The sequence below is a fragment of the Hyperolius riggenbachi genome, chromosome 6, assembly GCF_040937935.1.
Source record: "Hyperolius riggenbachi isolate aHypRig1 chromosome 6, aHypRig1.pri, whole genome shotgun sequence".
In the NCBI taxonomy this organism is placed as follows: Eukaryota; Metazoa; Chordata; class Amphibia; order Anura; family Hyperoliidae; genus Hyperolius; species Hyperolius riggenbachi.
In genome coordinates, this window is record NC_090651.1 from 194598655 (window position 1) to 194612097 (window position 13443).

The 13443-nt window shown below is 43.4% G+C and overlaps 1 protein-coding gene across 3 annotated transcripts in view; it reads left to right on the top strand.

Moving 5' to 3' along the window:
- Positions 1–13443, top strand: part of HEPACAM (hepatic and glial cell adhesion molecule) — a 467036-nt gene that overhangs the window by 68229 nt on the left and 385364 nt on the right. For all 3 annotated transcript variants that reach the window (XM_068242699.1, XM_068242701.1, XM_068242700.1), the window contains exon 3: positions 7062–7403. In XM_068242699.1, coding sequence (XP_068098800.1) covers positions 7062–7403 — 342 coding nt within the window. The remainder of the gene's footprint in view (positions 1–7061; positions 7404–13443) is intronic.

Consider the following 13443-nt stretch of genomic DNA (forward strand, 5'->3'; position numbering starts at 1 on the left):
TTTCAAGCAGATTGGGCAGAGGGTAATAGAATAATTATGGGCTTTAAAGAGGAACAGTAACATCAAACTGTCCCCTGGGGTGTACTCACCTCGGGTGGGGGAAGCCTCAGGATCCTAATGAGGCTTCCCACGCCGTCCTTGGTCCCTCAGGGGTCTCGCTGCAGCCTTCCGTACAGCGGCGACGTAAATATTTACCTTCCCGGCTCCTGCGCAGGTGCTCTGGTGGCTGTCGGCTCCGAAGTAGGCGGAAATACCCGATCGTCGTCGTGTCTGCTCTACTGCGCAGGCGCAAGTCTCCGGCGCCTGCGCAGTAGAGCGGACCCGACGGAGATCGGGTATTTCCGTCTAGTTCCGAGCCGAAAGCAGCCACAGCGCCCCCGCTGGAGCCAGCAAAGGTAAATATTGAAATTACAGTCGGGTCTGTCTCCGGCTGTTCAGAGGGCTGCAGCGAGACCCCCGTGGGACAGAGGACGGCGTGGGAAGCCTCATTAGGATCCGGAGGCTTCCCCCACCCAAGATGAGTACCCCCCAGGGGATCTTTTTGATGTTACAGAGTCACTTTAATAAGTAATTGGTTGCTAAATCTGAGTTTGGATGAACTGTGTGATACTTTGATTGATCTATACATGATAGGTTCTTGGGGAGGAGGGGTCGTACCTTTGTTCTGTATACTTGATGTCACTCTTAAAAGTTTTGTAATACAGCCAATTATTTTGGAAAAATGTATCTTTGCTATTTTATATCATCAGTTTATGATGTTCATTATCATCTATTCTAAAATGATTGTACTGTTTTTTTTTTTTTTGCACAATTTCTAATGCAATAAAGATTTAGTAAAAGAAAAAATGTACTTAAATGATTATCACATAGAAAATTCTGTTGTCCAGATTTATCAAAGCATTACCGACAGTTTTTCTCTTCTTAAACAGTTCTAACCAGCAGGGGGGCAGTTTTGCATGATAATAAGAAACTTCTTAAAGAGAATCTGAAGCGAGAATAAATCTCGCTGATTCTTTTATATATAGCAGGGGCATATTTGCCCCTGCTAAAACGCCGCTATACCGCCGCTGAACGGGGGTCCCTTACCCCCCAAATCCACTCCATGCAGCGCGGGGATCACTTCCTGGTGAGGCAGGGCTAACGGCTATAGCACTGCCTCTCAGCACGCCTGTCAGCGCTGATCGCCACCTCTCCCCGCCCCTCTCAGTCAGCCTTCACTGAGAGGGGCGGGGGAGAGGCGGAGATCTGCCGCTGATAGACGCGCTGAGAGGCAGGGCTGTGGCCATTAGCCCTGCCTCCAGCAGCAGCAAAATCTACGACCAAGTTGGTCGTGGATTTTGCAGGGGGGGGATTTGGGGGGTAAGGGACCCTCGTTTAGCGGCGGTATAGCGGCGTTTTAGCAGGGGCAAACATGCCCCTGCTATATATAAGAGAATCAGCGAGATTTATTCTCGCTTCAGATTCTCTTTAAATCCATTTCTAGAACTGCACTACAGTTAAAGTAGACCTGAACTCTTGGACAGGACACAAGGAAAACATAACAGAAATGCACCCTGTATATATTTTAAAAGTTTAGCCTGTGTAATCCCCCCTCATTTGTGTCTAAAAACTACCATTTGAAAGTACAGGCTGTAAACAATATGTCTGCTTCTGTAACAGCAGGTGTTTAGTGTATTGGAACCAAAGGATCCCAAGCAGTTGAAAGTTAAAGGAACGCTATCAAACCATGTGTTCTAAAATGACAATGTACAAATAATGTATAAGTAGCTGTGTAAACATTTTCCTCTTTTCATGTTAAATATCAGAGGCAAAAGCTTTAATTAATTGTGTGTACATTTTAGCTACGTTTGGAATGTCTCATTTGCAGAGGTATGAATCTTTAAGAATCTCTGCAACCTGACATGCTAAGACCAGTGTAATATTGAAGCAGATTACCTGACAGGCTTTTGTTTTCATATATCAGGTTTCACCCACACAATTACAGATGTTTATGTTGCACATAAGATACATTTCCTCTGCTCTCTGTGAGAGAAAGCTGTGCCTGTCTCTGATCGAGCTCTCTGCACATATAGAGTTAATCATGCACTATGAAGGGAATCCCCCCCTACCCTAATGGCTGAGTCTGGCATCAGAATTTCAGCAGACTGCAGTCAGAACAGGGATGCTCAAATCCGCTCTGGAAGACATCCGGATAGTTGCTATCCGGAAATCTCCCAGTAAAGCTGTGCGCGGGAGGGGGTGTCAATCTTACCTCTCTGACGTCTTCTGCAGTCCGTCCCAGGCACCTCATCCGCCGGTCACGTAACTACGTAACTACAGACACTTCCTCCTTCCGGGTTGAAGGAGACAGTGTTTGTAGTCACGTGACCGACGGATGCGGTGCCTGGAGCGCATCGTGGGAGGCACCAGGGACGGACCGCAGAAGACATCAGAGGGGTAAGATTGACCCCCCCCCGCACAGCTTTAATGGGAGATATCCGGATAGCAACTATCCGGATGTCTCCTGGAGTGGATTTGAGTATCCCTAGTCAGAAAAGTGTGAAAGGGATTAGATAACAGTAAATAGAGAGATACGGATTCAGATGTATACACCAACACTTAGCAGCACTTCCCAAACATTTCCTATCTCAATTGAAAAAAACATGTCAATCGATAGTGTCCCTTTAAATAAATCTTATTTTAGTAAAAATTCTTAGCAGTAAAAATCACAAACTTTTAACATCAAATTTATGTAAACTGAAATGAAGCACTATGCAAAAGGTTGTGTTATCTCAGAACACAGTCCAGTAGGACAACAAGTCCCAGCATGTCTTCCAGTACTAGTAAGCAAAGGTAAATGTACACATAACTTCAATAGATAGTTCTTTAAAACTGGTATAACACAATTCAGTGGATCCAGTTTCAGGTACTTGTGCTTTCCAAGATTTCTGCATCAAAGTCCTCCTGAGCAGTTCAGCTTCTACAGGCTGGTCTCATCACACTCAGCAGACTGTATCACACCTCAGAAGTTTCCAGAAGACCAGGCTGTGTCCACAGTGCTCTGGACTTCTCTCTGGATGGTTTGTCTGGTAGAGCAGAGGTCTTATGCTTCATACACACTTGAGATAAAAATCTTTGGAAAATGCAAGATCACAGACCAATTTTACCCCCTTCCATGTAGTATGAGAGCCATACTCTACACAGTCTATTCAATGGAGCTGCACTCCCCATCAGATAAAATCTTTGCAAGATGCTGCACACAAAGATGCCCGTACACACTCAAAAGATCATTATCTGCAAAAGATCTGTTCCTGCAAAAAATCCATTCCTGCAAAATGCATTCATAGTCTATGAGATCTGCAGATCCTCATACACACTTGGTTTAAGAGACTTCATCTGCATATCTGGCAATCATCCTTCAGATCTGAAGATCCATCCTGGTGGATCTGATCTGCAGATGATCTGCAGATGATTGTCTGTTAAACCAAGTGTGTATGAGGATCTGCAGATCTCATAGACTATGAATGCATTTTGCAGGAATGGATCTTTTGCAGGAACAGATCTTTTGCATATAATGATCTTTTGAGTGTGTACGGGCATCTTTGTGTGCAGCATCTTTCAAAGATTTTATCTGATGCGGAGTTCAGCTCCATTGAATAGACTGTGTAGAGTATGGCTCTCATACTACATGGAAGGGGGTAAAATTGGTCTGTGATCTTGCATTTTCCAAAGACTTTTATCTCAAGTGTGTGTGAAGCATCACACTCCAATGCTTGCTGTTTCGCTCTGAAGCCGCCAGCATGCTTCCAAACTGGGTACTACTCCAAGGTGGGTAGTGAGTAACTTGCCTCTGCTCCTCTCACTCCATCCACCTGAGCTGTACTGAGCAAAGAGTATAGGATAGAAGAGCCCTTTCTAGACTCCTGGGAGGGTCTTCCTGTGGCTGGGCATGTTAAATGCAGATTTATTTTAGGATTTGTATCAGCTGTAACAAAGAATTTTTTTTTTGTTTAAAAGGGACTCCGAGCTCTACCTAAAAAGTAAAATTGTACTCACCGGGGGCTTTCTTTAGTCCAGCACTGGTCGGGAGGTCCCACGACGGCGTCCTGGCTCCTCTCCTAGGCCCCGCCCCGGAATGGCTGGACGGCGGCAGCCCGGGCAACACTCGGCTGAGTGTCGGGCTCCTTCTTCCGCGTATGACGCGGCTGACGTCACACGCCGGCCGCCTCGCGTCATCACGCCGGCCGGCGTGGCAGTACGGCGCATGCGCGATTAAATTCCGGAGCGGGGCCTAGGAGAGGAGCCAGGACGCCGTCGTGGGACCTCCCGACCAGCGCTGGACTAAAGAAAGCCCCCGGTGAGTACTATTTTACTTTTTAGGTAGAGCTCAGAGTCCCTTTAAAGGTTATTATGCTGTTGTGTATCTTTTAGAGTAGAGAGGAGTTCTGAGTTTTGGCCCACTTTAAGAAAAGTGCAGATCTATCCCTAAACTGCAGTAGATTAAGAAGTGCTTAATAGCAGTTCTAGTGATAGTGCAGCAGTGCAGGCTAGGCCTGATTTGTAAAGTGCTCCTCCCCCCTGCTGAATTCCCCAGTCAGAACTAGCTGGTATCAATACAGCAGATGTATTAGTTACCTCAGCAACAGCAACGCTGCAGGGTCTGAGAGACCTTCTTAACTCCTCCTATTTTATAACAATTTAAGGCTAGGTGCACACATAGAAGAGACGCTAGTGTTGCATAAAACGCTACGTTTTTGCCGCTAATGGAAGGCTATAGGCCGCAGGAAAAAATGCATATAAAACGCATATGCGTTTTGTATGCATGCATTTTTGAAAATGAGTTTTGTTGCATAATATTCATAGAAGTATGAAAAACTCCCATAATGAAAGTCAATGGGAACGCAATGGTATTTTATGTATTTCCGCTTCCTGTTGTCTTCCTAGTAATTTGCATAAATGTAAATATGAAAACGATGCATATGGGTTTTGTATATGTGAACTGCAAACGCGTTAAAACGCATGCAAAACGATTGAAAACCGCATCTGCAGTAAAAAAAATGCAAACGCACCAAAAATGCAGTAAAAACGCAGCTAAAATGCACGCAATATTAACATAAAACTTGACATAAAACGCATAACTTCACGTTATGTTATGTGTGCACCCAGCCTAAAGAAGGGAACTGCACTATCTAGTGATTTCTTAAGATGAAGACAGTTCTGCTCGGATTTCTAAAAACCTTCCAATATTTTGTCTCAGGGCTCGTTTCCACTATCGCGAATCTGCATGCGTCCAACGCATGCAGATCCGCACATGTAATACAAGTGGATGGGCCTGTTTCCACTGTAGCGTTGTTGAGGTGCGTTTTTTTCAGCGTGAAAAAAACGCACAAAAGAGCCAACGATTTCGCCTGCGTCGGGAATCCGTGCGAATCGCCGCTAATGTATTTAATAGTAAAAACGCATGCGTTTGTTACATGCGTTTTTACCCGCGATTTCGCGTGCGATTTCGCACCTTTTTCAATTTTATTTAGCCCTGGCAGTGTCATGGTTAATTTCGCATGGCACCCTGCCATGCGAAATCGCATGCGAAATCGCGGGTAAAAACGCATGTGGAAACGCATCCGCATGCGTTTTTACAAGCGTCGGAATGCGGCCGAAATCGCGTCGCAACAGTGGAAACAAGCCCTCAGACACTCTTGATAAATGTCCCCTGTCCATTATAATACATTGTAATAATGTATACTCTCATCTTATACTGCTTGTAGTTGAAGAAACTAGATTTGTGATTAAAACAGGAAAAATAAAACCAAACAAACATTTCTTCTCTAAGCATCCTCTTTTTAGACCATAAGCTCAAAGGGCTTGTTCGCATTAAGGGCTCTTTCACACTAAGACATTGCGTTTCATGCGACGTTAAGGTCGCATAACGTGTCCCTAACGCAACGCATGTTAGTATTGAAGTTGGACATTATATAGAGCCGCGTTATGCGTCTCTTGATGCGTCCGTGATGCATACTTTTTGACGCATACTATCGAACAAAAACGGCCTATGCGGCAAATTAAAAAAAACAAAAACAAACAGTACTGAGCATGTGCAAACATCCGAATGCAGCCACATACGAGTATAACGCACAGCATGCTGCACTTTCATTGAACATGCAGCATTATACTCCAACGCAACGTGGGAACAGCCCATTGATTTTTCATTACTGTGCGGTGGGCTGCATTACAGGCTGCTCTAACGTGCGCCTGTATCGTCCCACTGTGAAAGCAGCCTTAATGCAAATTTTTGCATGCCAGATAGAAACACATATGCTGTTGCAGCCCTTTGGACACCGCACACATTTTTTAATTTCATGGAAAAAATAAATGCTTGTGGTGTAAAAAAAATTGCATGTTAAAGTATGTGTGTATATTGCATGCTTTGAGTGTGAGCCTTCCCTTAGACTGCTTTCACAGAGGGACGTTACAGGCACACGTTAGAGCAGCCTGTAACGCAGCCCACCGCACAGTAATGAAAAATCAATGGGCTGTTCACAGTGCCCATGTTGCGTTACATTGTAATGCTGCACGAGTCGAATCATCCGGATCATCTCAATGAACGATTCGGTTCACAGTGGATGTCTGTCTGGAAGAAACAGGAACATACAGAATGTACAGTGCAGGGAAAGTCCTGTCCTGCTAGTCATTTCACCCCCAGTCTGCTTCCCTAGTAAAATGATTCTAATGAATCGGTTCAAAGATCCGGATCTTTTCAATGATCCGATTCGAATCATCTGAATCCTTGAAAAGATCAGAACTTCCCATCACTATCCTGGATCGGCTGTTCTATCGGTATAGATAAAAGGAAAACAGCGCACCAAAAGCCGCATAATGCGGCTTAATCTGACGTCCAAGTTCAACACCACCATGCGTTGCGCTATGGGCACGTTATGCGATCTTAACGTCCCCTAAAATGCAACGTCTTGGTGTGAAAGAGGCCTCAAACATCTTTTACCCTTGCTTATAAAAGAAAAAAAAAGATTAAAAATGTTATATTATTGTGCCTGCTGTAAATAAATGCTGTAAACATTATTTTCCAGATTTGGCGGAGGTTGTTAATATTACAAGCCATGTTCAGTGTGTTCATGGTATATACGGGCAGTCAGCACTCCTCTCCATACAGTACAGCAGTTCAAGCAATGATAAACCTGTAGTAAAATGGAAGCTGAAGAGAGAGAAGCCAGTCACTGTGGTACAGTCAGTTGGGACAGACATCATCGGTAACCTGCGTGCAGACTACAAGGATCGAATACAGGTATTCGATAATGGATCTCTACAGATTAGCAACCTTCATCTGTCTGATGAAGGCACTTATGCGGTCGAGGTCTCCATTACTGATGACACTTTTACTGGAGAAAAAAACATCAACCTGACTGTGGATGGTAAGTGGTGAAGTATCTTTAGGGAAATATGTGAAAATGATATTTAGTACATTTATGTATTACCAAGTTAGACTGGGTTAAGTGAGTGCCATCAGGAAGAAGAATGTCAAGGTCTGAACCTATTCATGAGGACCTGAAAATCAATCAGAAATTATGGTACTTATCCGTTAGCCGGGCGCATCCGGCAGGTGGCGCTAATTACTATTCCCCCTCCAGGCCGACATGGATAGTAGGGAAAGCTGTAACTCTGGTGAAGTTTTGTCGCCACCTGCCGGATGCGCCCGGCTAACGGATAAGTACCGAAATTATTGTTGGATCTACAGTGCTGCAGAATTCAGGCAGATTCTAGAAATAGACAATGAGATGCAAATAATTCTGAATAATGCAGGATCATGCAAATATATGAACATGTATGCATTTTGAAAATGGACCAATCAAGTCCCTTATAGGTTTTCTTTAATTGGTCTATTTAAAGCTGCATACATTTGCATACAAAATCTGCATAATCCTGAATCAACTCAGAATTATTTGCATCTCATTGACTGAGAAGGCAATAATCAAAATTATTTATCTTGCTAAAAAATAAAAAGCAGATGGAGATTAAAGTAAAACAGTGTACACACTTAAAAGATTAATCAAAGATCACAGACCAATTTTATCACCTTCAATGTAGTATGAGGAGAGCATACTCTACGCAGTCGATTCCATTCAGCTGAACTCTTCATCAGATAAAAATCTTTGCAAGATTATCTACACAAAGATGCTGTACACATTCAAAAGATCAGTATCTGCAAAAGATCAGTTCCTGGCCTGCAAAAGATCAGTTCCTGCAAAATGCATTCATAGTCTATGGTATCTACAGATCTCATACACACCTTGTTTAACAGACATTCATCTGCAGATCTGACAATCATCTGCAGATCTGAAAATCCATCCTGGTGGATCTGATGTACTGATGAATGTCTGTTAAACAATGTGTGTATGAGATCTGCAGATATCATCATAGACTGAATGCATTTTGCAGGAACTGATCTTTTGCAGGAACTGATCTTTTTAATGTGTACAGTATCTTTGTGTACATCATCTTGCAAAGATTTTTTATCTGATGGGAAGTTCAGCTCAATAGAATAGACTGTTTACAGTAGAGTATGCTCTCATACTATATGGAAAGTGGTAAAATTGGTCTGTGATCTTTCATTAATCTTTCAAGTGTGTACACAGCTTTATGCCCCTTTTCCTTGGACTGTTGATAGGCAGTGAAATGCCTCTCAAACTCTCACAACTGCCCAATGCTGCCTGGTAACTACTTGTTGCTGCCTGGTAACTGCTCACTGCTGCCTGATAACTGCTTGCTGAACACATGGTTCAACAGGCCATGGAAAAGAGGCCTGAGGCAAAGACTTAAGCTACGTACACACATGCGACAACGATCGTTCGTTGTGAACGACGAACAAACTTTTAATTGACGAAAGAACGACCTAAGTAAAGTTAGTTTTTAAAGGTGTGTAACGATCTGATCGTTAGAACGAACGTTACATCACGTAAAGCAACTATTGCGCTTGCGCATATAAATGAAAAGTTCCATGGAGAAATAGTGAAATGCGCATGTCAAGTCGTTTCCAACGATGTACTACTTTTGCAAACGATCGTTGTTGGAAAAAATCCACCAAGATAGATTGTTTGTTTTTAACGATCTAGCTCGTCCGTCGTTAGACTTAATGGTCGTTGGCTGCTTTTTAGTGAAATGCGCATGTCAAGCCTAGTACGAACGACCGTTTCCAACGATGTACTACTTTCGCAAACGATCGTTGTTGGAAAAAATCCACCAAGATAGATTGTTTGTTTGTTTTTAACAATCTAGCTCGTCCGTCGTTAGACTTAATGGTCGTTGGCTGCTTTTTTTTAAACGATCGTCGTTTGAACGATCGTTTCAAACGACTATAGTTGCATGTATGTACGCACCTCTATACTAAGCAGTGGTTGTGGCACTGCAACCAAAGAAAGGGTTGTGGGAGCTTTTCTCTAGCATTATGGGCTTACCTTAAAGAGGAATTGTAGCGGGGGAAAAATAAATCAATACATTGCAAAGGGAGAAGTTAAAAATTGAGATTTCGTGAACAACAAATTTTGGTTTGTGAACGCCGAACTCAAACTTTGGTAAAAGTTTGAGTTTGCACGAACCGCCATAGACTTCAACGAGCAGGCAAATTTTAAAACCTACAGGGACTCTTTCTGGCCACAAAAGTGATGGGAAAGTTGCTACAAGGGGTCTAACACCTGGACTGTGGCATGTCGGAGTGGAATCCATGCCAAAAGTCCCACCAAAAATTACGTAGTTGACGCAGAGTCATGTTTTAATCGCTAAAGGGCAGAAACCACAGTACATTCCTAAATTTTAGGAATAAAGGGCTGCTTTAAAATGTATGGAGTATGTACACATGGTGGTAGTGTAAAGGTTCATACACGCATCAGACTATAGTCTTTGGAAAATGAAAGATCACAGACCAATTTTACCCCCTTCCATGTAGTATGAGAGCCATACCTACACAGTCTATTCTATGGAGCTGAACTCCCCATCAGACAGAAATCTTTGCAAGATGCTGCACACAAAGATGCTGTAGACATTCACAAGATCAGTATCTGCAAAAGATCTGTTCCTGCAAAAGATCCGTTCCTGCAAAATGCATTCACAGTCTATGATATCTGCAGATCCTCATATACACCTTGTTTAACAGACATTCATCTGCAGATCAGATCCACCAGGATGGATTTTCAGATCTGCAGATGATTGTCTGATCTGCAGATGAATGTCAGTTAAATCATGTGTGTATGATGATCTGCAGATATCATAGACTATGAATGCAATTTGCAGGAATGGATCTTTGGCAGGAACAGATCTTTTGCAGATACTGATCTTTTGTGTCTGTACAGCATCTGTGTGTGCAGCATCTTGCAAATATTTTTTTCTGATTGGGAGTTCAGCTCCATAGAAAAGACTGTGAAAGTATGGCTCTCATACTACATGAAGGGTGGTAAGATTGGTCTGTGATCTTTCATTTTCCAAAGACTATACTCTGATGTGTGTATGAGCCTTAAGGGTTATGTCTGCTTCACACTGACAGACCAAACTTGCCGTTTAATGCACTGCAAACAACTGCAAAGAGTTGTTAATAGTTGACACTCTCAGGACTTAAATGTTAGTCCTCTTGGTGGCCATCTTTGTGTAGTGGTCGCCGTGCTGGTGTGCACGTTGGCGAGAGTGCAGGCGATGGTGGTTTTCCAGCCCCTATGGTTGGGCTGAGGTCGTTCAATGACAGTAAAGTGAGCACAAAACATTGCTTCTGCAGTGTGGGCCCAGTGTTTGCCTAGTAGGCTTTATTGATCACCTGAAGTGACCATAAAAAAGGTTTCCCTGGTACATCCATGGCAGCATACAATTGGGTTGACTCCTCCCCTCTCAACCCTGATAGGACACCATATCTATATAGGTTTTTGCTTCAGAGGCTATAGCCATTCTTTTTTCTGTCCTCTCTCGGACCTATATCTATCACTAATTTATTCCTATTTTCTTATTTTCTTTCTTACTTCGTTTTGCACACAGGTTTTATCCCTTTTCCTGTGTAAGTTCCCCTGTTGGCATCTAAATGAGCCTGAAGGAGGAAAGCCATACTTGGTATGTAAGATTATGCATTTAAATAATGCTATATGTATTTTGGGCATACGCAGCCTTATCATGTTTGCGTGGTTCTGCAATCTTGGAAAGGACGTCCTGGTTTCCCTGCACAGTATGCATTGACTATGTTTGTGTTTTCGCCGCTTGCCTATGCCTCGCTGCATCCTTATTTTCTCCTATTACCTTTTGGCCGGCCGCTCGTCCTCGCCGCCGGGTGGACGCCATGACACTTCCGGGTTCTTCTTCCTCACCCGGAAGTGCGTCAGGTGCTTGCCGCTCGTCCATTGGCCGCGGGGTCCTGGCGGAAATGGATGGCGGCCATCTTTGATGCTGGCAAACAGCGTCAAATCAGTGGCCGAATTCCTATTGGTCGCCTTTACTATTTAAGGCGACCAATAGCGCTACAGCGTGCTCGGAAACAGTGGGGATATGCTGGGGAGCTAGACGCTGACTGCTGGAGCTGCTGTGGTGCATTTTTTCTCTGCTACTGATAGTGAGTTGAGGCTAGTATAATTCTTACTGTAAGTTATATAGCTAATGGTGTAGTTAGCAATACTTTGTTTTTTCTCTTTCTGTCGTTTTCTCTCTTGTTAGAGTGTGCACTGTGCTGGACGATTCCAAGAAATGCCGGGCTCTAAGAATGTACAAGGATCTAGTAGGTAAAAAAAAAAAAAAAAAAAAAAGGAGGGGTATTAAGATACCCTTTTAATATGGTTCCTTAAATAGGAAACTTCTACTTATACGTGCCATTTCTGTTTTTAGTTCGTACAGATCTCGGCAAGACAGATCAAGATCGAGAAGTTATTCACGCTCCAACACGCCATACACTTCAACACGATATGATAGACTGTCATCTGCAAGACATGATCCTCCAAGGCATCGGAGTAGATCTCGATCACCGCCCAGACAGCAGACAAAAGTCTCTCAACCACGTCCGGCGGAAACAGTTTCACAGCCTAAGCAGCTGGAGACAGGACAAGAACACTCATCAGCACAGTCGTCGGACTTGTCACAAGACTTATTGGCCATAATAAGACAAACGATAAGAGATGAGCTGGCAGCACATACAGCGCCTGCGGCACCAATTGAGCAGACTACATTAACAGCATCAGTACCAGACCCTGACACGGAAGATGCTCACAGAGATTCACAAGAGGATTATGAGAATGAGGAAGAGGAAGAGGTTTCGTCAAACTTTCAATTTGCTCTAGTTGAGCCTTTAATAGCAGCAGTGAAGTCCGCCATTGAATGGGTAGAGCTTCCTGAAGATTCTAAGACGGTAGCAAAGTACTACCCACAATTGAGAAAGAAAGAAGTGTCTTTTCCTTTAATGGTGGAGATTAGGGAAATGATCCTGGAGGAGTGGGAACATCCTGATAAGAAGCCGTCACTCCAAAATCGTTACTCAAAATTATACCCCGTGTTGGATAAGAAAGCTTCATTTTTATCTGCTTGTCCAGTAGTGGACGCTCCCGTGTCCAATCTAGTCAGACCCTTAACACTTCCTATGGAAGACTCGGTTACGTTTAGAGATGTTCTTGATAAAAGAATAGACAACGATCTCAAAAAGGTTTACTTCTCTGCCGCTGGATCCTGTAAATCCGGAATAGCCTTAACCTCGGTAGCAAAGGCCGTCAAAATCTGGGCCAAGAATATAACAGATGTTGTTCATGCAGATGGAAACAAGGAAGAGATTCTTAATGCGGTTCAAGACATTAAAATAGCTTCGGACTTCATTGCAGAGGTAGCAGTAGACGCGGTGAGGGCGGCGTCAAGAACAATCCTCTATTCTGTAATGGCAAGAAGAGCCCTCTGGCTTAAGTCGTGGTCAGCAGATCCCAATTCAAAGCAGATGTGGTGCAAGATACTATTTGATGGGAAGCATCTGTTTGGGCCTGAATTAGAAGAAGCGGTAAGGAAGGTTACAGGTGGGAAGTCTGCCTCAATACCTCAAGACAGAAAACTTAGAAAGCAAAGATTTGTGCAAAGACCACAATATCAACAAAGATTTAAAGAAATGAAGACCTATAGACCGGGGAAAGAGTTCCGTAGGAACTGGAGAGTTAACCAACCGAGTACATCAAAGGCTGGCAAACAAGCTACCGCTATTCCGCATACTACCAATAAGCCCTTTTGACAGTTTCCCTACCCAGCTCTGTCGAGTTGGTGGACGCCTAGCTTCCCACATTCAGAGTTGGAAGAAGATAGTGGACGACCCATGGGTAATCTCAACAATCTTATACGGTCACACATGGACATTCAGAAAAATTCCTCAGGATATATTTATTCCCACAAGACTACCAGCGATAAAAGAAAAAAGACAATCCCTTCTACTTTTTCGAGAAGAGTTACTGGAACAAAGAGTAG